The sequence below is a fragment of the Panthera tigris genome, chromosome C1 (assembly GCF_018350195.1).
Source record: "Panthera tigris isolate Pti1 chromosome C1, P.tigris_Pti1_mat1.1, whole genome shotgun sequence".
NCBI lineage: Eukaryota > Metazoa > Chordata > Mammalia > Carnivora > Felidae > Panthera > Panthera tigris.
In genome coordinates this window covers 84,566,146-84,593,229 of record NC_056667.1, presented here as the reverse complement: position 1 = coordinate 84,593,229, position 27,084 = coordinate 84,566,146, and the positions used below count along the sequence as shown (strand labels likewise).

At 35.6% G+C, this 27,084-nt stretch overlaps 1 protein-coding gene across 5 annotated transcripts in view; it reads right to left on the bottom strand.

The window, feature by feature from the left end:
• Nucleotides 1-2,501: 2,501 nt before the first annotated feature.
• The window catches only part of AGL (amylo-alpha-1, 6-glucosidase, 4-alpha-glucanotransferase), an 82,513-nt gene continuing 57,930 nt past the window's right edge, over nucleotides 2,502-27,084 (bottom strand). For all 5 annotated transcript variants that reach the window (XM_042997982.1, XM_042997983.1, XM_042997985.1 and 2 more), the window contains 9 exons: nucleotides 25,303-25,528; nucleotides 23,961-24,072; nucleotides 16,398-16,533; nucleotides 15,038-15,150; nucleotides 13,891-14,102; nucleotides 12,597-12,694; nucleotides 9,838-9,925; nucleotides 9,591-9,724; nucleotides 2,502-4,173 (listed from right to left, as the gene is read on the bottom strand). In XM_042997982.1, the coding sequence (XP_042853916.1) occupies nucleotides 4,056-4,173; nucleotides 9,591-9,724; nucleotides 9,838-9,925; nucleotides 12,597-12,694; nucleotides 13,891-14,102; nucleotides 15,038-15,150; nucleotides 16,398-16,533; nucleotides 23,961-24,072; nucleotides 25,303-25,528 (1,237 nt within the window). In that variant the 3' untranslated portion in view covers nucleotides 2,502-4,055. The remainder of the gene's footprint in view (nucleotides 4,174-9,590; nucleotides 9,725-9,837; nucleotides 9,926-12,596; nucleotides 12,695-13,890; nucleotides 14,103-15,037; nucleotides 15,151-16,397; nucleotides 16,534-23,960; nucleotides 24,073-25,302; nucleotides 25,529-27,084) is intronic.

The following is a 27,084-nucleotide window of genomic DNA, read 5'->3' as shown; positions in this document are numbered from 1 at the left end:
GTCTCACCTCATTCCTGGACACTGCTATAAAACACTAAATATTAAATCAGAAGAAAAAGCTTATTAAATTATTAAATGAAGTTGATTAAATTTTGAAGACATTGAAGAGTTCACAAAGATAAACATGAAAAGACTTGATTAAAGAAAAATCAAATGCTTTTTGTAAGTTAAACAAAATACTTTTAACCAAAAAAAAAAAAAAAACCAAGGAAAATATTAAGAAAAAACTGTAGCCAAAATGATAAAGTATCAGTATTCCTTAATAGTTCAAGGCTAATACAAATGGAAAAAGAAACAAACTAAAGAATGTGCTTCAGTTTATTATTTTGGCACATTGATCAGTTTGACAAATTCATTCATAAAAACTGTTTGATAGAAGTTTGGATTTCTATATAATTTTTTATCTGAAGATAAAGAGATATATCTGCAGGAAAAATGAAGTAATTAAGGCAAAGACTAAATGGATCAACTTTGGTCACTAGATGTTATTCTTTTTAAAAAAATTTTTAATGTTTATTTATTTTTGAGAGGGACAGAGACAGCGCATGAGCAGGGCTGAAACAGAGAGAGGGAGACACAGAATCCGAAGCAGGCTCCAGGCTCTGAGCCGTCAGCACAGAGCCTGATGTGGGCTCAAACTCTTATGACCTGAGCCAAAGTCAAGACGCTTAACTGACTGAGCCACCCCAGGCACCCCACTAGGTGTTATTCTTATATTATAGTTAAAAGTGAAACAATCTTTCTGGCCACTACAGGAAGCACACATCTACATTATATCAATCCTAGCCTACGGTATTTGCCTTTTAGCAAGTTGATGAAAGGTAAATAAAAAGTTCATGGTAGAGTAAAAGGTTTCAAGAAGTACCAGGAAAGTGTATAGCTGCTAACCAATCTAATTATGTATCAAGAGTATGTTTTGGGGCTCCTGGGTGGCTCAGTCGGTTAAGCGCCTGACTTCAGCTCAGGTCATGATCTCACAGTTTGTGAGTTCGAGCCCCACATCACACTCTGTGCTGACAGCTCAGAGCCTGGAGCCTGTTTCAGATTCTGTGTCTCCCTCTCCCTCTGCCCCCTCCCCTGTGTATGCTCTGTCTCTTAGAATTAAGTAAAACAAAATTTTAAAATAAGTATGCTTTGCTCCTAATTTCAACTTGGCTAATTAAATACATTGCCAAACAGCCTAAAATTCTTCTTTTTCTTTCTGCCCTCATACATCCTGCAAAAAATAAACACCCAAAAATAAATACCCAAAATAAGCAAGCCCTGAATAAATGGTAGTGGCATCAAAAGATCAGTTAACTGGTAAATAATGGAATGAAAGTAAAATATAGTCCTTTAGAAAATATTTTTATTTTCTTGGCACACAGACATAAAAATGACATTTCTTACTAGATGTAGCAGTTGAAGACATATCAGAAATGGATTACAATTCACATAGGTTTTATTGTCCACAGATACGATGACAGGTCTAATGTTTCCTCAACTATCCTTGAAACATTAAATTATCACAGCATACTGGTTCTACTGGCAAACTTACGTCTCATGTTAAAGAGTAAGATTGATCTGGATTAGTGAGGAACCAAGGCATAGAACCATTACCGAAACATAATATAATGGTACATCATCCAACATCATTCAGGAATGAAGCATTCTATTTAGATGTTCTTTAGTGAAATGACATTTATGCCTCTAAAGTCTAAAACCATTATTTTAACTACCTTTGATGAAATAATGTCTAACATGCCTTCTTAAACTTTAAAAAAGATCATGCACATTATCACAATGTTCTTTCCCTAATATTCCTTATTGGAATATCAACCACTTAATTTTCTAGTACAACATGATATCCTTAAAAATTACTGAGGTGGGGAATTGCCTTACAACCCAGTATGGTTATGTTTTAGAAGTTCTCAACTTGTTTATCTATCTATCTATCTATCTATCTATCTACCTACCTACCTACCTATCCATCCATCCATCCATCCATCCATCCATTCATCCTATTTAATTGTCAACTATTACTTCTTGCTTTTATTAAATACATTGGTTTTCAATTATTTTTCTTACTATCTTTAATATAGAAGTTAAAGTAGAGCAACATAACTGCATCAACCTTTGATAACTAATGGTTTTCTCTCTCAAGGAATGTCATTCCTTTTAACTGCAAAGCTTAGAGAAAGTTATATATTGAGCAATGAAGAAGGAAGGGAAACTTGGAAACGAATGTATTTAAAGACAGCGATCAGATTAATATCACAACTCTCCTTAAATTTCTAGGATTTAATCTGCTTTAGGTTGGGAAACCAAAAAAGCAAGCTAGTTAAAACTATTTCTTTTTCTTTTAATTTTTAATGTTTATTTATTTTTGAGAGAGATAGAGTGTGAGCAGGGGAGGGGCAGAGAGAGTGGGAGACACAGAATCCCAAGCAGGCTCCAGGCTCTGAGCTGTCAGCAGGCTCCAGGCTCTGAGCTGTCAGCATGGAGCTTGAACTCCACAAACTGCGAGATCATGACCTGAGCTGAAGTTGGATGTTCAACCAACTGAGCCACCCAGGCGCCCCTAGTTAAAACTATTTCTAAAGTACAGTCCATTTTGAAGAAGACTGTGCAGTATACATTAAGTTACATGAGCTTTTAAGCATGGGTATTTGATATCTTCTGTATTCATAGATTTTTACTACCTAGAAGTTTTAGTTTACTTTTCTTATTTTTATTTCTTAATCATACTTAAGATGGTTGGGTACGTTATCTTTAACTGAGAAAAGTATTACTGTACCATTATTTTATTAGCTATAAATATACCACTGAATAATATTAAATAGCGATGAAAGGATTTTTGCAACTATTTTCTTTCAACTAAAAGTATAACGATCTGATTTAAGTGTTTTCTTGAGACAAAAATAGTAAACAATAAAAAAAATCCATCTAGAGAATAAGTATTATTCAAAAATATTAACTCATATGAATGTTAAAAACCTTTTTTCCTTTTATGACTTTTTGGATTTAAGGTCATGAAAAACTTTTCAAATGATTCTATTGAATTCAAGAGAACTACTAAATTCATATCTATATTTTTATTATACCAAGATTTTTCTCAGTGCTAAACTTGTCAATGTAGGTTTTAGTTAATAGGAAACTAGTATCTGCTATGATCTATCAATACACTTTTGCACACAAACTAAAAATAATTGTTAAGTTTTAGAAAATTAATATAGCATGTTTTTCTTTAAAGTTCTCATAAATATGCCCAACAATGTGCATTTTGAGAATGTGAACCATCTCATAGTAGGAAACTCGTACTCAAGATTAATTTTACAAAACTATTTTTAGGAAATAAATTCTTAAATGCTTGTGTTTTTTCATATATCCTGTGCATCATTAACATAAGCAAATTATGGCATTCATTATATTAAAAACATATTAGTATTCTAGTGAAAAAAAAACACACACAGTGAACATCTGTGTTCTGAACATCCTTTCTGAACATAACAGTGTAGGTAGACAACTCCATGAGTCAATATTCAGTTAATATTTATCAAATGCAGTGTAGAAGGTGCTAGGAATAATATAGTAAAAGGTGAGAACATTAGTTAACCACAGCATAATCAATATGTATTATTACTGAAGAAAATATATACCACAATTTGAAGATACTTTTCCATTTCTTTCATTATTACATTCTAATACTTCATTTTCACTTATGTACAAGTGGAAGATTACATAACTTTTCTGTTTCAAACTCTGGACTTCAAACTCTTATTTATTTCTAGGCAATTAAGGAATACTTCATGAATTCAAAAGAACATCCCATTGGTAATGATAGTTTTTCTTCCTGATTCAAATCAAAAGCTACCTCTCTGTACATTAAAAACAAAACAAAAGAAAAGAAAAAGACAAATCACTGTTTTTAAAGTCTTACCTAATTGGGCATCATTATTATATAAATTAGATTTTTAAAATAACTTCAGCCTGTGCATATAAACCCTTTATATTATATTTGACCTTGCATTCCATAATACAAGTAATTGCATACTTCATACATATCCATGAATCAGCTATAAGTCATAAAGCGTTTCGAGAATAGTAGCAATTGACCAGGCTTGTGTTTCACAGCTGAAAGGACAGTATTGGCCATTCTCATTGGTCAGTTCAGGAAGTCCTTTCCAAGGGGATCTTAAAGAAAGAAAAGACATTTTATGAGATACAATCTAACACATCTTGTCTGGATTAACAAAATAGGCAATAACTTGGTGGTTTTCCTTGCTAGTACAGAAAAACAATCATATATAGTCATTTGCTACAAAATAAAACAGGATATCCTAAAGATCTATGTATAAAGAATTTAGATTAAAATTATTCTTTGATATTCAGTGTTTGGGATTTAAGACCTTCAAACACAAAGGATTCCTTTTATGTATTAAAAACAGGGGGTGCCTGGGTGGCTCAGTTGGTTGAGTGCCTGACTTCGGCTCAGGTCATGATCTCATGGTTGGTGAGTTTGAGCCCCATATGGGGCTCATTGCTGTCAGTGCAGAGCCTGCTTCAGATCCTCTGTACCCCCCCCTCAGCACCTTTCCCACTCTCTCTCTCTCAAAAATAAACATTAAAAAAAGAAAACAGAAGAAACTATCATTCTAAGCATATACAGAGTGACAAATATCCTCTCAGGTCTAATTTTAGTACTTTCAAATTAAGTTTATGAAATTCAAATTGTAATTATGTAGATTTTGACAAAATTATAAAACTAATATAGAATAATGAAGAAACGCTGAGAGCTATGACTAGGAAAATAGTGCCAATTAAAAACAAATCTGGTGGCACCTGGGTGGCTCAGTCGGTTGAGCATCCAATTCTTGAGTTTGGCTCAGGTCACGATGCCAGAGTTGTGGGATCGAGCCCTGCATCTGGCTTGCACTGAGCAAGGAGCCTGCTTAAGACTGATTCTCTCTCTCCCTCTGCCCCTCTCCCCTGCTTGCATTCTCTCTCTCTCTCAAAACAAAAAACAAAAAACAAAAACAAACCAATATGAATTTCTATACTAATCTCTCATTCTACTAATACAGTTAGTATTTATTATGTTCTAATACTAAGTGACTTATGTACATTATCTCATTTAATGCTCACAGCAACCCTGAAAGGCAAGAACCATAATCATCCGTATTCACAGAGCAGGTAAGAGGTTTAGAGAGGTTAACTAATTATCAGGTCTTATTATCAGAACACAGTATTGTTTCCATATCAAATTTCTTCTTCTTTTTTCTTTTTTTAACTTTATTTATTTATTTAAGTAATCTCTACACCCAACATGGGGCTTGAACTTACAACCTTGAGATCAAGAGCTGCATGGTCTTGGAACTGAGCCAGCCAGGTGCCCCTCAAATTTATTCTCTTTTAAAAAAATGTTTATTTATTTATTGATCAAGAGAGAGAGTGAGAGAAGCAGAGAGGAAAGAGAAAATCCCAAGCAGGCTGCAGCTGTTAGCTCAGAGCCCAATGACGGGGCTTGATCTCATGAACTGTGAGATCATGAACTGAGCAGAAATCAAGACTCAGATGCTCAACTAACTAAGCCACCCAGGTGTCCCTCAGTTTTATTCTTAATTTTAGTGTAATCTCTTAAACATGAAACATAAAGTTAAAAAATCCAGAATTCTGTATTGTTTCATTTTTAAAGTTGGGTTATGGGAATGTGTTTTGTTTCACCATTATAACATTGTAACTCATGGCTGTGTGAAGAGTGTATGTTACATTATACTCTTCTGTAGGCATTAAATTTTTCATAAGTATGGAAACATAATTCCCTTAAGTAAATACGGAGACAGTTTGGATAATAACTAATAATAATAACACCAGCTATGTACCATATTTAAAAAGCCATCACAGAGAAGTACAAAATATAGAAACTTGCTTCCACGTGTTCAAGTTTCTTCCGAGTAAAATGCCAAATTACTGAAGTTAGGTACCAGGGTATCTGTAATAGGCTGAACTGTGTCCTCCTCAAAATTCATATGTTGAAGTCCCAACCCTCAGTACCTCAGAATGTAAACTTATTTGGACATGGGGTTGTTACAGATGTAATTAGTTAAGATGAGGTCACACTGGAATAGGATGGGCCCCCAATCCAATTTGACTGGTGTCCTTAGAGAAATTTGGACCAAGAGATGCACACAGAGAGAAAGTCATGTGAAGATTGGAGTTATGCTATCACAAGCCAAGGAATTACCAGAAGCTGGGAGAGAGGGCTGGGAGAGATCCTTCCCTAGCATCTTCAGAGGGAGCATGGCCCTAGTAACACCTTGATTTCAAACTTCTGGCCTCTAGAACCGTGAGGCAATAAAGTTCCTTATTTAAGCTTTTCACTTTGTAGTGCTTTGTTATGGCAGAGTCAGCAAACTAATATAGTATTGAAATTAAATAAAACAAGCTAATAGAACCAATAATATACTGCTCACAATTGTTATGTGGAACCAGAACATGGAACATATACATACTGGTATAAAGAAGTCTTCTTTTCCTTCCTTTCTGAAAGAAATTCATTCCTCAAGTCATTAGGTGGGACAAAGGAGGTCAGTGACCACAACTGGGGAGGAGAGGACATAAGGGTAGCGGGAACAGCACAGGGTGGGATGCCAGAGCCTGAAGGGTATGAAGAAGTTCATACCAAGGGTGGGAATGGCCCAGAGCCCAGATGGTGCAAGGGGGGCATCCGCACATAAGTGTGGTTTAGTGTGGGATTGTCAGGCCCAAGAAGGACAAAAGGTCACCTATGTCTTGGGGCAAGCAGGGTGAGCCGAGTCCCCATGGTAGTGGATAGCACAGTGTGGAGGGTAGGTTACTCATGGCCCTAAGATCAAGAGTCGCATGCTCTTCTGACTGAGCCGGCTGGGTGCCCCTGGATAGCATAAGGTTTTTTATGAAAAGAAGAAAGCAACAATTTCAAATATTATAGGAGTGTCAAAGAAGGTAAATGAAAGGATGTCATGGGATCTGAGAACCTGAAAGAATCTTGTTGAGTGGCTTCACCAGAGTGGTGAGGGCAAAACAAAAGCCAGACTGAAGGTGGAAAGGGGTCAGAAAGCAAAAGGATTGAGGCTGCTCCTATAGGAAGTGAGCTGAGAAGAAAACAGAATGATAGGACAGGGCTAGAGGCAGGAACAGTATGAAAGCACTTTATTTTAGGATGGGCTGATCTTTCTAGATTAAGAAGGAAGGATCAAGTGGAATACCATGAAAGGATAATTACTGGAGCAAAATCAGGACACAGGTGGGAGGGATGGGATCACAGGTAAAGTAGAAGAGTGATCCCCGCAGTGTAAGATACTCTTACTTTTCATGGACAAAAGGGGAAAAAAAAGAGAAAATAGATGCAAACAATGAGAAATACTGTGGCAACAATGAGAAATACTGTGGCAATAACTGGGGCAACAAAGGATAGAATATAAGAATGTTCACATCACACAGATTCAGTCTCAGTTTCTAGATGAGGTACAAGAACTCTGGCAGGATTGGGTTTTCTGTGACTACATCCAAGCTAATAAAAACAAACTGAAAAAAAAGAAAGCTTGACACGACATTCATGGTGATGATGGAAGTCCCTCATGCTTTTGTAATAAAGGAGAGAACATTAATGTTGTTTATGCATAATAATTATGAAGCAATAAGCTGTATATATACAGCCATACCTTGTTTTACTGAACTTTGCTTTACCGCACTTTGTAGACACTGTTTTTTACAAATTGAAGGTTTGTGGCAACCCAGCATCAAGCAAGTCTACTGGTACCGTTTTTTCCAACAGCATTTGCTCACTTGGTATCTGTGTAACATTTCGGTATGTCACACAATATTTCAAACTTATTCATTATTCTTGTATTTGTTATGGTGATCTGTGGTCAGTGATTATGACTTGCTGAAAGCTTAGATGATAATCAGCATATTTTAGCAGTAAAATATTAATTTTTTTTAACGTTTATTTTTGAGAGTGAGAGAGAGTGGGGGAGGGGCAGAGAGGGAAAGACAGAATCTGAAGCAGGCTCCAGGCTTTGAGTTGTCAGCACAGAGCCTGATGCGGGGCTCAAACTCATGAACTGAACCATGAGATCATGACTTGAGCCGAAGTCAGATGCTTAACTGACTGAGCCACCCAGGCACCCCAGCAATAAATTTTTAAAAAATTTTTTTTAAGGTTTATTCATTTCTCAGAGACAGAGAGACAGAGCGTGAGGGAGGGAGGGGCAGAGAGAGACAGAGGGAGACACAGAATCTGAAACACGCTTCAGGCTCTGAGCTGTCAGCACAGATTCCGATGCGGGGCTTGAACTCATGGACTGCAAGATCATGACCTGAGCTGAAGTTGGACGCTTAACCGACTGAGCCACCCAGGTGCCCCAATAAAATATTTTTAACTTAAGGTATGTACATTGTTTTTTTTAGACATTATGTTATTGCATATTTAATGACTACTGTACAGTATAAATGTAACTTTGACATTCACTGGGAAACCAAAAAATTCATTTGACTTCCTTTATTGTGATTTTTGCTTTATTGAGGTGGTCTGTAACTGAACCCACACCATCTCTGAGGCATGCCTGTATTTAGGTTTAATCTAGAATTTGGGAAATTAAGCTAGCTTTCAACTATCTTTGTATCATCTTATAAAGACACATAACTCTGACACTATTTATCTCCAATAATTCGGACAAAGGAGGTGACAAATGGGTTTGAGATAACAGTCAAAAGACCAACCTTGATACTTTAATTGTAATAAGTATAGAAGTATAATAAATATAAAAACATGTTTACTTATTTATCAAGAGAGACAGAAGGAGGGGCAGAGAGAGAAGGAGAGGCAGAGAAAGAGGGAAGAGAGAATCTGTCAGTGCAGAGCCTGACACGGGGCTCGATCCCATGAACCATGAGAGCATGACCTGAGCCAAAATCAAGAGTCAAATGCTTAACCAACTGAGCCACCCAGGTGCCCCTATAATAAAGCATTTCTGAAAATTATTTATTGATATATCTTTATTTTTTTTATTTTAAGTTATTCTGATTTTATTTATTTTTTCAAATTATTCTAAATTTAAAAAGTTTTAACATACAGTGTTACATTAGTTTCAGGTGTACAACATAATGACCCAGAAATTCTATACATTTCTTGGGTGCTCATGAGGATAAGTGTACTCTAATTCTCTATATCTATTTCACCCATCCCTCCACCTACCTCCCCTCTGGCAACCACATAAATCTTTAAATCAGCTAACTCAAAATGCCCAGGCTGAGAACTTTTAGTTTTTTTATTTATTCTGTTCTAACCATACCCAAAAATATCCATGAAATTTAAAAAATCAGACTATTTGACATGTATAAATCACACAATATCAAGTCTTCAAATCAAAATAAATAACAACCTAAAATAATTAAAAGAAGGTGAAATTACATCATTGAATTTGTCATGTTAAATAAGAGTAAAGCTTTCAGATTTCATTGGGGTACCTAGAGTATACAGAAACTAATTCTAGGAGCTGTTATTTACCTAATATCTAATAAATTGACTAAATACTGTTATGGGAATTACATGCTGCCCAACAACTTACCTCTCAAGATGAACATAATGCCGGGAAAGAACATTTTTAACCAAAAACACAGTCTTTGCATTAGCCTCTGGACCCATCAATTTGGAAAAATATAATTTTGCACGAAGAAAATAGCCAACGGGCCATAGCCACTCCTAAAAAAGATGATTTAAAAGTAAAGGAAAAAAAAAAGAGCTGTGAATATTTATAAAGTTATTTGAAAAATAACTTAAGCTGAAAATTCTGAAAAGAGAAATGAAATTCTTACAGGTCCTTGGTGATAATTGAAACCTTTAGCAAGATTGTAGTTGTCATTGTCTAAGGCGTTGTCATAAATACCACAGTAAACCATATCACTGCAAAATTATTGAAATTTAGGTTAGAAAAAGATCAGACATTACATAAGAAAGATTTTTCAATAGCAGAGGTAAAAGAAATAATCAAGTTATTTTGTCTTCCAAATCTATTAACCTTAGATTAGTATATACTGGGCTCAGAATGTCTTTTTTTTTTACAACTCATTTTAAAAGATTTATTTGTTTGTTTGTTTATTTATTTATTTTTAAGTAAACTCTCTGCTCACCATGGGGCTTGAACTCACAATCCCAAGATCAAGAGTCACATTCTCTACTGATTAAGCCCAGCCAGGCACCCCCGGAATACTTTAATACTGTGTGAGGGAATGATTAACAAATACTTACTGGCTAATACAAAAAAATATAAAGTATTCAGGTATCTTGCCTTCAAGGAGTTAGTCTAACACTAAACATTGGTTAAATTCAATTATTTCACTAAGCTTCTAATATACTTATTATAATTAAAATATATACAAAATAAATTAACAAACATTAAAGAGATTTTATTAAATATAATATAAATATTATATATTGGAAAGATTGTTTTTAAAAAATTTTTTAACAATTATTTATTTTTGAGGGGGGGGGGGATAGAGCATGAGTGGGGTAGGGGCAGAAAGGGAGGGAGACACAAAATCCGAACCAGGTTCCAAGCTCTGAGCTGTCAGCACAGAGCCCAATGTGGGGCTCGAACTCACAGAGTGAGAGATCATGACATGAGATGAAGTCTGACACTTAACCGATGAGCCACCCAGGTACCCTGGAAAGATTGTTTTTTAAACTTCTCCAGTAAGTTACTTAAAAAGTAATTAAAATTAGTACATTATCATTACAAATAGTAACCAAATGGACACAGAAAATTTATACACAGTTATAAACTAAACGAAGTATTACAAGCTTATTGTGACAGATAATACAAGATAGTTATCTATACTCAGTTTAATTATTACTTTTTTTTTCTTTTAGTGAGAGAACTTGCCACCTGAGTAAGCTTATTTATTTATTTACTTATTTCAAATGAGTAGGCTTTAACTGTGGGTTTTAGTCTTGATCATTGGTTTGTAACACGTCTGAAAATGTGGAGAACACTTCACAATACGGATAAGCATACACACAAAAAGTCTGCATCTCAAGATTGAAAGGAGTACATAGTAAATTAGGAAAATTCTACAAAGGAGAGGGTATTATATAGAAATGGAACTCTGTCACCTATTGATATAGAAAGCAAATTAATGTTGGGCATCAAACTTTAAAGGAAAATCGCAGAAGACAAACAGGGAGGTCATTAGAAACTCAAGAAGAAACAAAAGTTGGAAAAGAAAAGAAACGTAAAATGGCATAAACACATAATCATAAAGTAAAAACAAAATCGGTTATTGGTTAAAATAAAAATAGTGGGGTAATTACACAGAAAGGATGGAAATGGTTAGTGGTGAGGATAGAGTTAAATCCTCATCTGTCAACACAAGAAATAACCAAATAGTGTCTAATATTTAAAAAAAAAATCAAGAAACAGGGGCACCTGGGTGGCTCAGTCGGTTAAGCATCCGACTTTGGCTCAGGTCATGATCTTGCAGTTTGTGAGTTTGAGCCCTGTGTCGGGCTCTGTGCTGACAGCTCAGAGCCTGGAGCCTGTTTCAGATGCTGTGTATCTCCATCTCTTGGCCTCTCCCCTGCTCATGTTCTGTGTCTCTCAATAATAAATAAATGTTAAAAAAAATTTTTTTTTAAATAAAAAAATCAAGAAACAACTGCATCCACACATTATTTAGTAATATGGGAGCAGGGATGCCTGGGTGGCTCAGTCGGTTGAATGTCTGACTCCTGATTTCGGCTCAGGTCATGATTTTGCAGTTTGTGAGATCGAGCCCCGAGTTGGGCTCTGTGCTGACAATGCAGAGCCTGCTTGGGATTCTCTCTCTCTGCCCCTCCACCACTCACACTTGCTCTCTCTCTCTCAAAATAAATAATCAAAAATTAAAAAAAAAAAAGAAATATGGAGGGAACTGCTAGGGGTAATAACTTGGAAAATTTTAAAGACTGTCTTTGAGGAGACAATATGTCTATACTTCCAATGTTCACAATAATCATGTATTACTTTTACAATCAGAAAAAGTAAACATTAGGAAATATTCATGACATATTAGTTTTATAAACATAAAACTTATTGATTATTAAATATAGGACAAGCATTGTGAACACTGATGTTTAATGAAGATACAGATGGTGTTCTTAAAAACTCAGTTTGAATGCAATTTTAGAGTTTACTGACAAGCAAAAAAATTATGGTTGATGCAATATAAACATCAACAACAACATTCTTTTTTTTTTTTTTTTAACGTTTTTTTATTTTTGAGAGAGACAGAGACAGAATGCGAGTGGGTTGCGACAGAGAGAGGGTGGCACAGAATCCAAAGCGGGCTCCAGGCTCTGGGCTGTCAGCACAGAGCCTGACACAGGGCTCAAATTCACAAGCTGTGAGATCATGACCTGAGCCGAAGTCGGATGCTCAACTGACTGAGCCACCCAGGCGCCCCAACAACAACATTCTTAATACTTACACTCCAACGTACTTGGGGTTCCAAAGTTTTCATGCCAAGATTAAATATAAATATAATTATATATTAAATATAATATGAATAATATTCTTAATATTTATACTCCAACTTACTCTGGATCCAAAGTTTTCATGCCAAGGGGACCAAGCAATTTTTTTTCTGCAATCTCCAAAGCTTTCCATGCTTTTTCTGCAGTAAAGAGCTCAGGGGCCTAATGAATATCAAAAGTGAATATTCAAACTTTTTAAGATCACAAAAGAATTAGTTTCCACCCACAGTGGAACATAAACTATTCATAAACTCAGAAATGAAAACGTTTTAAAAATACAGTGTGCGTCAGAACTCATTTCAAGTGCAGAAGCTTAACCGGATCTAATGCTATGGGGCTGATGTGGGTGCGCTGCTCTTGGCCTTAGAAGTGAGCAAAGCTGTTAGATGTGATTATTTCCTTGTGTCATTTTAAGAAAGTTATGAGCTCCAAAAGGAAGCTGCCTCAGCTACAATGAAGGCAGAACACACTTAAACCCATCTAATTCATTTTTCAGGATGTTTGCAATAGCTTCCTTTAAGTATATCTGGTAGTCATTTTTTTGCTTTTGGGGTCATAGTAAAATACAGAATGACTTACACTCTAAAAGCACAAGTAAATGTACTTATGATATGGAGGAGAGAAAACACTGGTGGCTAAGAATCTATATTTATTGTAATGGTTAAATGAAATCAAATGCACATTGAGTAGAAGCTATCTTTATGTACCTTTGCATTTTTTATTCTTTTTTTGCAGCTTTTATTCTACTATAATTTATAGTTCCATGTTTAGTGCTTTTTTTGACAAGATGGAGACAGCTATGTAGTCATGGAAGAACACATACCGTCTCTATTTTACTGTTCTTACAGTTTATTTTTAGACTAAGAGGTAAAGTAGAGTCTAGAATTCTAGAGTGAATTGCAGCAATACAACAAGGAAACAGAATATGAGTTGAAGCAACTTTCATTAGTTCACCAGTCTAGATCTTTTCAGTTTGTATGCTGAGGCACTCACTGGTCACAGCACAGGTGTGCCCAAATATGGATGCCATCAGCTTTCAAGTTGGGTGGGGCCTGGGGCTAACTGAAGCAGTTGGATCTGGCATGATCAACCTAATCAATTTAGACCAATGTACTGTATAAATATCGTTATTTTTTATGTGTGCTATGATAAGAAAAACATTGGTAAGCACTCCATTAGTCATCATCTATTATTTTCTGTTTTTTGATACCGAATGTCATAGGTTAAGGGTGGTATAAAACTAGCTAGTAAACAATATACTTTTTGGCAACTACATGAATTTGAAAACAAATGGGAATAAAGAACTAAATACACTCTACCACAATGTTTTTGAAATTTGAAAGTAGCAATTCACTTACTACAACCATTGCTATGGTGAAATTAGGTCTGAGCTGATAGTCACACCACAGGCTTGAAGCTCCATAGCTATCTTTGTATATCCCACGTTTGTGAACCAGATTAGGATGCTTTTCATTAGAATCTGAAGGGTCTTCTGACACATAAAATAGCTTTTCGAAGTTGTCTTGTATTTTTCTGTTCCACTCATCGTATGAGATTGTCACAACCTTTCCTGAAACATGATAAAAGATTTGGCAGTTTTTAAGCATTCAAAGAAATCCATACATTTAGTTACAGCCAAAGAGTAATATTTAGGCAATAAATTATCCACTTCTTACAACTGTCAGGGTCTTTTGATAAAAGACTTGGCAGTTTTTAAGCATTCAAAGAAATCCATACATTTAGTTACAGCCAAAGAGTAATATTTAGGCAATAAATTACCCACTTCTTATAACTGTCAGGGTCTTTTGAAGGACTCTAGCTTGAAATTAAAATTATCTTTTGTTATATTACCAAAAAGAATTAGACTCCAGTAAATGATCCCTGATTTGTCTTTGTATCACTCTTAACGTGTTTGATAAAGTTACATTTATGGTGCACTTGGAATGAGGCTACTCTGAATTGAGAAGTGCCAGAAGTGTAAATATACACTGGATTTCACAGAAAATACTCTCCCCACAAAAGAATGTAAAATGGCTCATGAATAATTTCATGCTTATTACATGTTGAAATAATATTTAGCACATATTGAGTTAATAATGTATATTATCATAATTAGTTTCACCTGTTTCTTTTTATTTTACTTTAATGTGAGTACTAGAAAATTTAAAATTATATTTCTTTTGGACAGATAGCTCTAGAAAAAGAGATGTAAAGATTTCATAAGTGTTCACAAAAATGCAACTTGCTCACAGTCACATTAAGGAAAAGAAAGCATAATAAGGCAATTAACTATGATGTTTTTCAGATCTCAGTTCAAAGTTGCTATAAAAATATGGTTAGTAACCAGGTTTGTTACAATTTCATAGTAGGAAATTAATGTTCTTTCTTTCCTCTTAATCTTAAGAGTTTTCTAATATTAGCTCATTGAGTCAAATGATGATTATGTAGATTAAGAGTATAGACTGTACATTTGAAGTTTCTTTTTAAATAAAATGCACAGCTTACCATGTCTTCTTATGGTGACTTCATGATAAGGGAAAATTCTTTTTTTGGATAATTCCAGCAACCAACGGACGGTAGATTTACTCAGGCCCACAATTTCCACAGCAGACCCATCTCTAAAATTAAAATAAATTTTACTCTGTGGGTTGGAGTCATTTAAGCACTACTTAAATGGCATTCAATAAATAATTCTGATGAATTGTATAATTAATATGTTATAAAAACGACTATGAAAAGCCCCTCACTTTATTGAAATGTATAATGCATACATAAGAAATCTCTCCACTAATTATTTTGCCATTTCTTACCTACTTAACAATTAAAAAAAGTTCCGTGAAGTGGAATGGTGATTATGGAGTTAAAGACGATGGCAGCTGGAAAAGGTAGGGAATGCATCAGAGAATATTGAAACAGAGTACCAAAGACAGAAAACATGGGATAGAAGGACTGGAGAAAGCCAGGGAAAGTATACTTAGTAATTTGAAAGTGTGGTTTTTTTTGTTTTTTGTTTTTTTTTTAGAGAGTTAGAGAGAGAGAGAGAGAGAGAGAGAGAAAGCGAGCACAAATTGGGGAACAGGGCAGAGGGAGGAGGGAGAGAGAGAATCTTAAGCAGGCTCCATGCCCAGCACAGAGCCCGAAGCGGGGCTTGTGACTTTGGGATCATGACCTAAGCTGAAATCAAGAGTTGGATGCTCAACTGACTGAGCCACCCAAGTGCCCCTGAAAGCTCATTTTTAAGGAAAATGAAAGGGAAGTATGAGACCTAATAACGTACCGAAATAAACATGCTTTAAAAAGAATTCACAAAGCATATAACAACAGCTATAATTAAATGATTTTTTTCACAGTTCTGACTGACGATAAAATTTAGAATAAGAAAAGAGTTTCTCAGACTTGATACTATATTAAGCATTTAAAACCATAAAAAGAAATAATGGGAGAAAAGACGAAAAAATTTAGGAGGATAAAAGGTTCAGAAATTAAAAGTATTTCAAAAAGGACTGGGTAATGGGGTGTTTTCTATATGCATGAAAGATGGGCATAATGAAATGTTTACAATGAAAGCATTTTAGGTTAAGATCTTAACCACAGGGATAACGAATCATAATAATAATGAATCACTCCTTTGAGGTGCTTGTGGGGAATCACCCCACAAGAACTCCCTGAAAAGAACAGCTTTCCTTGATGACTTGTAACAAGAGAGCTGTGTGTGTGTGCTGTGGGAGAGGAGGGAGTGGATGAAGGGAGGGAGATTTTGACCGATTTAATATGAAGACTTCGTGGTTAATAGAATAAAAGATTCCATAAGTATGTGGTTTTAAAAAGGGTAAAATTATATATGCACAATACAAATAAATACTACCTTGGAGTGGCTGGGATTCCTCTGTTTCTGGCTCTGTCACTTTCTCCCATTTTATCCATCCATGTGCCGCAATTTAAGCGATTTCCTCCATAAACAAATCCTGTTTCTTCGTCAACACCTGCAGTTATATTGAAGCCTAGAAAAGCAAAATAAAACATTTATAAAATCTGAAAGGAATACAACAAACTAGGATAACTACTCTGGAGAGGACTGTGCTAATGCCTTAAAAGCTGAAGACGTGTATGTTCTACCATAGAGTAGTTTCACTTCTAGACACATACTTTAGAGAAATCCTTACCCATGTGCATATGAAGGTACGCACAAGGATATTCAATGCAACACTGTATTAGCAAGAAAATAAATAACTGCTAAGCAGAGAAGTGAATAAACACTGTGGTTTATTCATACAGTGTAAAACTCTCTATACCATTTCAAATTAATGAACTAGATTTACATGAATCATAATGTGCAAAACCCCAAAACAAAATGATTGAGCAAACAAGTTGCAAAAGGATATGCATAAGATACCTTTTCTTAAAAGTTTAAAATATAGACAGTACTAATATATATAATCATATAGGTCTATATGACTATGTCTAATATGATAATATTTAAAACATACAGTTATGTGTATATATTATAGTCTGAATACATATATAATGTATAATATACTGAATACATACTATATAATATACTGAATATATACTACATAATACATATGTAATTTACACATACACAAACACAAACTCATAAAATTCAAAACATAAATGGAAATAATAAACCCTGATTCTAGCATAGTCATTAATTATAGAGAGGGAGGGAAGAGAGAGAGAGATGAAGCTCTACATACAATTCTGATGGTTTATTTTCAACACAAAACAGAAAGATCTGAAGAAAATATGATCAAATGTTAATATCTGTCTAATTTTATTTTTAGGTTTCAAGGTGTAATTTATATTTTTCTCTAACTGGAATGTTTTACAATTAAATCTAAAAATTAAAATAATTCAGAGATATCACAAAAAATGTTCTTTTAAGTATAAAATCTATATCTATTTAGTGTCCTGAAAGATAAAAAAGTATCAGTGATTTTTACCAGTTCAATCATGTATACAATTTGTATGTTACCACCACAAACAATAAATTAACTAAATGAGGTTTTAACTACTTTTTTTTTTTTTTTTTGAGAGAGCTTGAGTGAGTGAGGGGCAGAGAGGGAGAGAGAATCCCACAAGGGGCAGAGAGAGAGGGAGAGAGAGAGAATCCCGAAGCAGGGCTCCAGCTCACCTGATATGGGGCTTAAACTCACCCGATATGGGCCAGGACCTGAGCCAAAGTTGGATGCTTAACTGACTGAGCCACCCAGGCGTCCCTAACTACTGTTTAAAATGTAATTTAGGGGCGCCTGGGTGGTGCAGTCGGTTAAGCGTCCGACTTCAGCTCAGGTCACGATCTCGCGGTCCGTGAGTTCGAGCCCCGCGGCGGGCTCTGGGCTGATGGCTCGGAACCTGGAGCCTGTTTCCGATTCTGTGTCTCCCTCTCTCTCTGCCCCTCCCCCATTCATGCTCTGTCTCTCTCTGTCTAAAAAATAAATAAACGTTAAAAAAAAATTTTTTTTAAATGTAATTTAAAACCTGCAAGAAGGAATATAAGTTTTTGAGTTTACGTCAAAATTTGCCAATGACTTAGTGAGTTATCTGAAATAGCTGAAATAGATCACTTAAAAAGATGATCATTTTACAATAAAAACAATAGTGTTTAAGAGCAACAAGAGTCCATAATCCTATTACCCTAACAAAAACCATTACATTTATGTACTCCTTTCTAATCTTTTCACAGAATAGTAATATTTTCATAAATAAATCCAACTATTTTTCATGTGTTAGATTCAACACCCATATAGTTCTTAATATTCAAATAATATTACACAAATTATAAAAATTATAATCATTACAAATTATTGAATTTTTCATTCAAGTAAATGTAAAGAGGGGCGCCTGGGTAGCTCAGTGATCCACAGTTCATGGGATCTCAACAGTTCATCTGATCTCACAGTTCATGGGATCAAGTCCCATGTGGGGATTCTCTCCTCCTCTGTCTGCCCCTCCCCCTCTCATACACACACACTCTCTCTCTCAAATAAACATCAAAACAAAACAAATGAAGTCAATTTAAACATTTCCTCTTAGACATAATTATTTTATTCTTTTCTGTGATTATAAGCAAAGTTATGATCAGTATCATGTAATATGGACTTTTTGTGTTTTAGGTTATTTCATAGACTAGATTCCCAGAAATGGAATACATTTATGAACAAAAACATGTGAATATTTTGTATCTCATGAAATATATGTGGATCTCTCTCTCTCTCCAAGTTGCTTTTGAAGAAGAATGAGTCAATTTGCAATGCCATCAGTAGTATCTGAATATCTCTCAAAACTAAAATCTATTATTTGTTATTGTTTGCTATGGATTGAATTGTGTAAATGCCCAAATTCATATGTTGAAATCTTAACCCCAGTACATCAGAATGTGACTTTATTTGCACACAGGAATTTAAAAAGTTAATCACATTTGGGGCACCTGGGTGGCTTAGTCGATTAAGCATCTGACTTTGGCTCAGGTCATGATTTCAGTTTGTGAGTTCGAGCCCTGCATTAGGCTCTGTGCTGACACCTCAGAGTCTGGAACCTGCTTTGGATTCTGTGTCTCCTTCTCTCTCTGCCCCTCCCCCACTTGTGCTCTGTCTTTGTCTCTCAAAAATAAATAAATGTAAAAACAAATTTTTTTTAAAAAAGTTAATCACGTTAAAATAAGGGCATCAGCCTGGGCTTTAATCCAATTTGACCAGTATCCTTATAAGATGAGGAATTTTGTGCACAGACAATGCACAGAAGGAAGCTGATGTGAAGATACAGGGAGAACACCATGTAACCATGAACATGGCCATCTACAAGCCATGGAGAAAGACCTGGAACAGATCCTTCTTTCATAGACCGAAGGTTTAGTCAACCCTGCCAACACCTAAATTTTGGACTCCTAGCCTCTAGGACTGATAGACAATATATTTCTGTCATTTAAGCCACCCAGTGTGTGGTACTTTGTTATCCTAGTCCCAGCAAATGAATACATTGGTTTTTTTGCTAATAATAAACAGTAGACTTATAGAGCTCACTATATGCCATGTGCTGCTCTAAGTGCTTTAACATACATATTTCATTGAATCCTCGTATCAACCTTAGGGGGTAGGTGCTGCTATTATCTCCCTTTTACAAATGTAGAAGAGAGAGGCAAAGAGAAGTTAAAACTTATCCAAGGGAACACAGCTAGAAAATGAGCAGAAATGGGATTTTTAAGATAGCAAGTCTGCGTCTAGCATTAGCGCTTTCATTCACGCTCTGTTGTCTCATGGTAATTTAGTAGAGGAAAAATGGTGACCGACTTTAATATGAATTTGTTTGAGTGCCGGTAAGACTGACTGAATGCTTCTCTCATGTTTATTAATGGACTATCCATGTCCTTGGGCAAACTACTTGTCTGCCTCCCCTTCTTATTTCCTGAACTGTGAGCTAGGGATAGAGGTACTAGCCTCTGGAAAATGTTTGCAAAGTAATACACAAAGGCAAGGAGGCTTTTAATTTATCTGATATTAAATATATGACAATAATTGGATATTAAATACATGGCAATAATTGGATAATCAATGGTTAGTGATTTTCCTCTCAGAGATTTAGTGGAGCAAGAGAAACATACACAAAAAGGTACATGGGTTAAAATAACTGTAAAAGGACAGGTTGCTTCAAATGTACAAAAAAGTAACAAAGAAATCATATTTTTGTAGTTTCTGATGAAATGGCAAAATATCCCAGGCTATGGGATCTCTCCCCAAAATCACCCCTAGAGAAACTACAGGATTGAATGTGAGGTACTGATTTGAAGAATTCACATAATTTTTGGGAGAAACTGACAAAAACAAGTGAAACCTGACCAGCCACTCTTGGGCTTTCACTCTGTCTAGGCTTTTAATGTTGTTGTGTTATAAGCTAATGAGACTGCCTCTTTTCAGAGCTGTATGGAGTTACTACTAATCAAGGGAACATGAGCTTATTGAGAAGAAGAAAACATTAGATACCAGATGAATCTAACCACTATAAAAGGAAAAGAGGCAGGGTGCCTGTCTGGCTCAATTGGTAGAGTGTGGGACTTTTGATCTTGGGGTTGTGAGTTCAAGCCTCATGTTGGGTAAGAGATTACTTAAAAATAAAACTTTTAAGGGGTGCCTGGGTGCCTAGGTTGGTTAAGCGTCCGACTCTTGATTTCAGCTCAGGTCATGATCTCATGGTTCGTGAGTTTGAGCCCGTGTCTGGATTTGTGCTGACAGCATGGAGCCTACTTGAGATTCTCTCTTTCCCCCTCTCTCTGTGCTCCTACCCCACTCTATCTCTCTCTCTTTCAAAAATAAAATAAACATTCAAAAAAATTAAAAAGAAAAAAGAAAAACACTTGAAGATAGTGTTCACATCACAGTAAAAACAACTATAGCAACTTATAGATCACTTTTTACTAGGCACTGTTCTGAGAGGTTCATAAGTAACAAATAAATGAGATTAACTCATTGAACTAACTCAAATAAATAAATTTGAAGGATGTTGTAGGAGATATGGAAAGAAAAGATGATCAAATTGCACATAAAAGTTTACTGCTGTAGAATATATGAGGACCCCTTGAAACCAACAAGAAAAATACAGGAATGCTAAAAGAAAGATAAAGGCAAAGAACATGAAAGGACAATTTATAGAAAAGGAAACCTTCTAAAAAGGATATTAACATATGAATAATACTCAAATTCACCATTGATAGGAGAATCACAAGTAACAACAATTACATGTTGCTTTACACCCATGAGATTAGTGGACAATGTGGGTGGGCACAGAAGAAGCCACTTTGATTGTCAGTGAGAATACAGACTGGCGTAATAATTATGGAAAGAAATTTGGTAGTACTTAATCAAAGAGCATAAGAGTATAGTATATATAGCTCTGATACAGCAATGCTAAGTGAAATAAGCCAGACACAAAAGGACAAATACTGCATGATTCCATGTACACAAGGCATGTAGAATAGTCAAATTTACAGAGGCACAAAGTAGAATAGTGGTTATTAGGGATGAGGGAGGAGGGAATGAGGAGTTATTGTTTACTGGGCACAGAGTTTCAGTTTAAGATGATGAAAAGTTCTGGAGATGGATAGTGATGATGGTTTCATAATAACGTGAATGTACTTAAAGCCATTGTACACTTAAAATGATACATTTTATGGTAAAATGCTAAACATGTTATGTGGATTGTGCTACATACACAAGAAACCTCAATAGTGGAAAAAACCAACACTCCAATTAAAAAATGGGCAAAAGACACAGACATTTCATCAAAAAGAGATACAAATGGCAAATAAGCACATGAATGGATGTTCAATACCATTGGTCATTAGGGAAATGCAAATTAAAACCACAATGGGTAGTGGTGTACCCAACTATCAGAACAGCTTAAAAAAAGTGATTAACGTCAAATGCTGCTGAGGATGTGGAGAAGCTGGGTCTCTCAAGTTTGCAGAAGGGAATGTAAAATGGTACACCACTTTGGAAAATAGTTTGGCAGTTTCTTATAAAACAAAATCCATACTTACCATATGACCCAATCACATTCTCAGGCATTTGTCCCAGAGAAATAAAAATTTATGTTCATACAAACACCTGTATATAAATGTTGGTATTAGCTTTATTTATATTAACCAAAAAATGGAAATAACCAAAATGTCCTTCAACAGATGAATGTTACATCCAGGAAAGAGAATACTACTGAGCAATAAAAAGGAATAAACTACTGATACATGCAACAGCTTGGATGGACCTCAAAGGGAATATGCTTACTGAAAGAACTTACCTCAAAAATTTACATGCTATATGATTCCATTTATATACATTCTTAAAATGACAAAACTACAGACTCTTAAATACAGAGAACAAACTGAGGGTAGATGGGGGGGTAGGGGAGAGGGGAAAATGGGTGAAGGGCATCGAGGAGGGCACTTGTTGGGATGAGCACTGGGTACTGTATATAAGCCAATGTGACAATAAATTATATTAAAAAAATAAAAATTAAAAAATTAAAAAATCACAAGACTATAGAGATGCAGAACAGATTAGTAGTTGCCAGAGACCAGGGATTGTTGGTGTGACTCTTAAGGGGTAGCACAAAGAAGACATTTCTACATATTGATTGTGGTGGCGATTACGTGAAGTTACACATGGGGCAAAATTACACAGAGCCATGCACACACATGTACACACACAAATGAGTTAATGTAAGAATGGTGAAAATTGAATATTGTCTAGTTAACAGTATTGAACCAATGTCAGCTTCCCGATTTTGATATTGTATTACAGTAAGATATAGATAAAATGGGTAAGATATCCTCATTGGGGTAGCTGGATGAAGGCCTCAGTATACTCTTATGTGTCATTTTTACAGCTTTCTATCAATCTCTAATTCTTTCAAAATTAAAAAGTTAAAATCTACATGCACATAAAGCAGTATATGTTTCACAGAACAATATATAAATATACAGCAAATGTATATGTATTGTATGCCCTGCATGTGTCTTTATATTACTTCCTGTACGGAATGTCTCTAGAGGGAATGGATAATAAAATAAATTGTCATTAGCCTTGCGTTGGGTGATGATGATAGTGTGCCATAAAAATAGGAACATGATAAACTTAAAAGAGGTTAAAAAAGTAGATCTATTTTACCTCTGTAGACAAAGCTTTTTACAAAAAGAATCTTATAAGAGCCTAAGTTACAGAGAAAGATTGTGGACAAAATCCTAGCTCTGCCACTTAGTAGCTGTGTGACTCTGGGCAAGCTACTCTGCTTCGGTCATCTTATCAATACACCTGGGAACAATATAATGCATCCCCAATGTTCTTGGGAGTGTTAAATGGGAATAACATAGGTAAAGTAGTTAGCACAATGCCCAGCACATAGTAAGCCCTCATTTATTATGCTTATAAATGCAACCACCAAATTACCTTTTAAATTGGCTGGCAAAAAGATACAAAATTAAAAAGATATAAAATTTTATCTTTCCTCTAGAAACTAAAACTAAACCAGTGAGATCAGGAACTGTGTTAACCTTTCTCATTGTTATATTTTGAAGTTTCACACACAAATAAAATATTTGTCAAATACATGAACAATTAGGGGCTCCTGGGTGGCTCAGTCAGTTAAGCGTCTGACTCTTGGTTTCAGCTCACGTTACAATCTCACAGTTTGTGGGATAGAGCCCCACAATGGGCTTTGTGCTGACAATGCGGAATCTGCTTGGGATTCTCTCTCTCTCTCTCTCTCTCTCTCTCTCTCTCTCTCTCTCTCTCTCCTTCTCTCTCTGCCCCTCCCCTGCTCTCTCTCTCTCTTAAAACAAACAAACTTAAAAAAATACATGAACAATTACAAGGTTTAATTCCACCTCATCAGTAAATCTTTACTATGTAAAGTTATGTACCTTCATCCTTCATGTTTCGATCTATCTGTGGCCCAGCATTCCTTTCTCGGAACTGTATGCCCTGCATATGTCTTTGCATTACTTCCTGTATTACTTCAAACAATGGCTGATCCTGTTTGAGATACAATGGATGTTATTTTTGTTAGACACTGTATTTTTCTTACCTTTTCTCAAATCCCACAACTGTAGTTTTGTGAAAACATATTTTCCTCTGGAAGAGAAATGGGGTGGGACTGGGGAAGGAAGTTCCTATACCCCACATTAAACAGTCAGCCTCTGGCATATGAATATTTAACATACTGTAGTTTCGACTATTCATGTCTGTGATATGAAATAGTTTGTAATTTTGCTGACACATGAAAATGAATCTTGTGAGTTTGTATAGTTTCTTTTCAAGTGAACTGTGCAGATAATAAATGTATCTAGCTTCTACAGAAGCTACAGAAATCTAAATTGGCATTGCTGTTTTTACGCATCCACATATATAGTAACAGGGATAAATTACATGGTAAAGTGACACTTTAGGTAAAAACTTTTTTTGACAAATGTTCTTTGAATATTTCATGACAAAAATATCATGGGGGCACAGATCTCTGCTAACTTTAAGTTGGTTTAGAAGTTCTCCACAATCACATACCAAACAAACTATAATATAAAGGTGGATCAGAAATGGCAAAAGTACATAATCTTTGTACATTATTGACTGGGAAGAAAACCACTCAAAACGTTTATTTTTTCTGCACTGTTCACAAGGTAAGGGCATTGTGGTTTGGTGATCAGGCTCTCCTCAACCTTGTTCACCCTTTCCACTATCTCTTATTACCCTGCAGGTGCCCTACACAAAAAGTCAAACTAGACTGAGCAGCATGTCCTAAATGTGCTTCAATCCGCCCTGCACTTTATTTTTCCTTTCATCTTTGATGTTTTCTCACAACTTCCCTCATCTCTGCTGAAATCCTACTCCCCTTTTAAGGTTCAGATGAGGTGAAATTTTAGCTACTTTATGAAGTCCTCACTAAGAACCAACTACCTATTAGATTCTCTCTCTCTCTTTTATGCATGGCATTTCCTATACACCTTTTTGTAATGACCATAATATGTATACGTTATCTTTTCTACCATGTTGCAAGTTCCTTCCTTGAACTTGAAGTTTGAACTTGCACTTGAAGATAAGCAGTCTTATCACTGCAATCTTTCAAAGTCCTAGCAGGTGCTAAACAAATACCAATACTTGAATTCTTCAGATCTGGATTCTTAATTACATGCACTTTTATATTTTATACACTTTTACAGCTAGAAGTCATTTTTCAGGAAAAAGAAATTATTTTAAGATGATTTTTACCAGTGTGCCGGCAGACAAAGGAGCAGAATCATCTGTAGGATACATTCTGGAAACTGGGCACTTGAGAATGTCTAGGCCATTGGGAACGAATTTACAATAATCCTGAACACACTGTAGCCACCACCACACAGCATCCCGGCAATTGTATCTGGCATAAGTTCCTTCGCCCAGGAGATTAGGAATGAGACCGTGTCTCAGGGTACCAGCAAATGCTAAAATAATATTCCTAAAACAACAGAATTAGGTGGATCATTTGATATGAAAACAATCAGTTAAAAAATTTTAAGTCCCTTTCTGTGACTACTATTTCTGCCCTTCTTTGAAATTTCATGGAGAAGTGGCCATAATATGATACATCAAGCACTGAATTAAAGGCCAGAAACCTTGATCCTAGCCCTGGCTTTTTCTCTGACAATCTTACCTTCTCTGGGATAGTTTTTTTTATCTGTGGATTTAGGGATTGGACTGGGTGGTTTTTAGGGCCCCTCATATCTCTAGATTCTACTTTTGAAATCTGTGGTATTTCAAAATCTAAGTAACTATGAAATGAACTTTATTATTTTAAATAGCAGATAAGAAGAGCAAAGCAAATATGTAAGAAAATAAATGAGTAAAAGTTGACCTTGAAAATCATGATTTATTTTCAAAACTGGTAGAGAATACATCTTTTAAAGTATTATTGTACTGTCATATACCAAATGACAACTTCGTAAGATGGCATATTGCATTCTAAAATCTAAGACGTAAGAAATAAGAAGACTGAGGTTTAAAACCTAGCATTGCCATCTGTATTACCTAGGAAAAGTCATTTAAAATGTCTGGCCTCAGTGCTTTTTGGCTAAACCATTTGGAAATTTAATTAGTTTTGTGTCTCAGTTTAATGCCTGTCTCTTAAATAATAGTGCAATAAAAATCCTTCTTATACCCTGCAGCACAAAAGTGTTAGTATGGATAGTGACAGTTCCAATTAATAAAAGGTCAGAATGCAGCAATCTTAGCCATCCAGAACAATGTCACACACTTGAAAGTTGAATACAAAGACTTCTGTCCATGAATATCTCTGCAGAAGGAGGAAGTAGAACTCTCTGTGGTAGAGATAGCCATGTGTCCACCAAAATGGCTTTCCCCCATGTCCCAACCTACTTTAGAGCTGGCTGTGACCAGATTACTGGATTCTAAGGCAAACATGTGAATGGAACTGATGTATGTTAAGTGCACAGAACAGGTGCATTTTCCTTAGGCTCTTTCCCTCTCTGCCAGCTGATTGGAGAGTAGTACTCAGAAGCCCTGGGAGATGGTCGATCCTCAAGATGAAGGAGCCTGTATCCTTGAATCACTATGTGGAAAGCTGCCTCCTGAACACCCATTTGGGGCGAGAAGCAAGAAATAAATTTCGTCTGTGAAAAACCATTTAAGTTTATAAAGAAAAAACATTTTTTTTTAATATTTATTTTTGAGATAGAGAAAGAGACAGAGTGTGAGCGGGGGAGGTGGAGAGAGAGAGAGGGAGACACAGAATCCAAAGCAGGCTCCAGGCTCCAAGCCATCAGCACAGAGCCTGATGTGAGGCTCGAATTCACGAACCATGAGATCATGACCTGAGCCAAAGTCAGATGATTAACCGACTGAGCCACCCATGTGCCCTAAGAGTTTATAATTTATATAGCAGCTAGTACTACCCTAACACATACATTATCCTCTTGGAATCATCTAGATTAGGGTAGGCAACCTTTTTTTCTGTAAAGGACCAGAAAGTAAATATTTTTGGCTTTGTTGGCCATA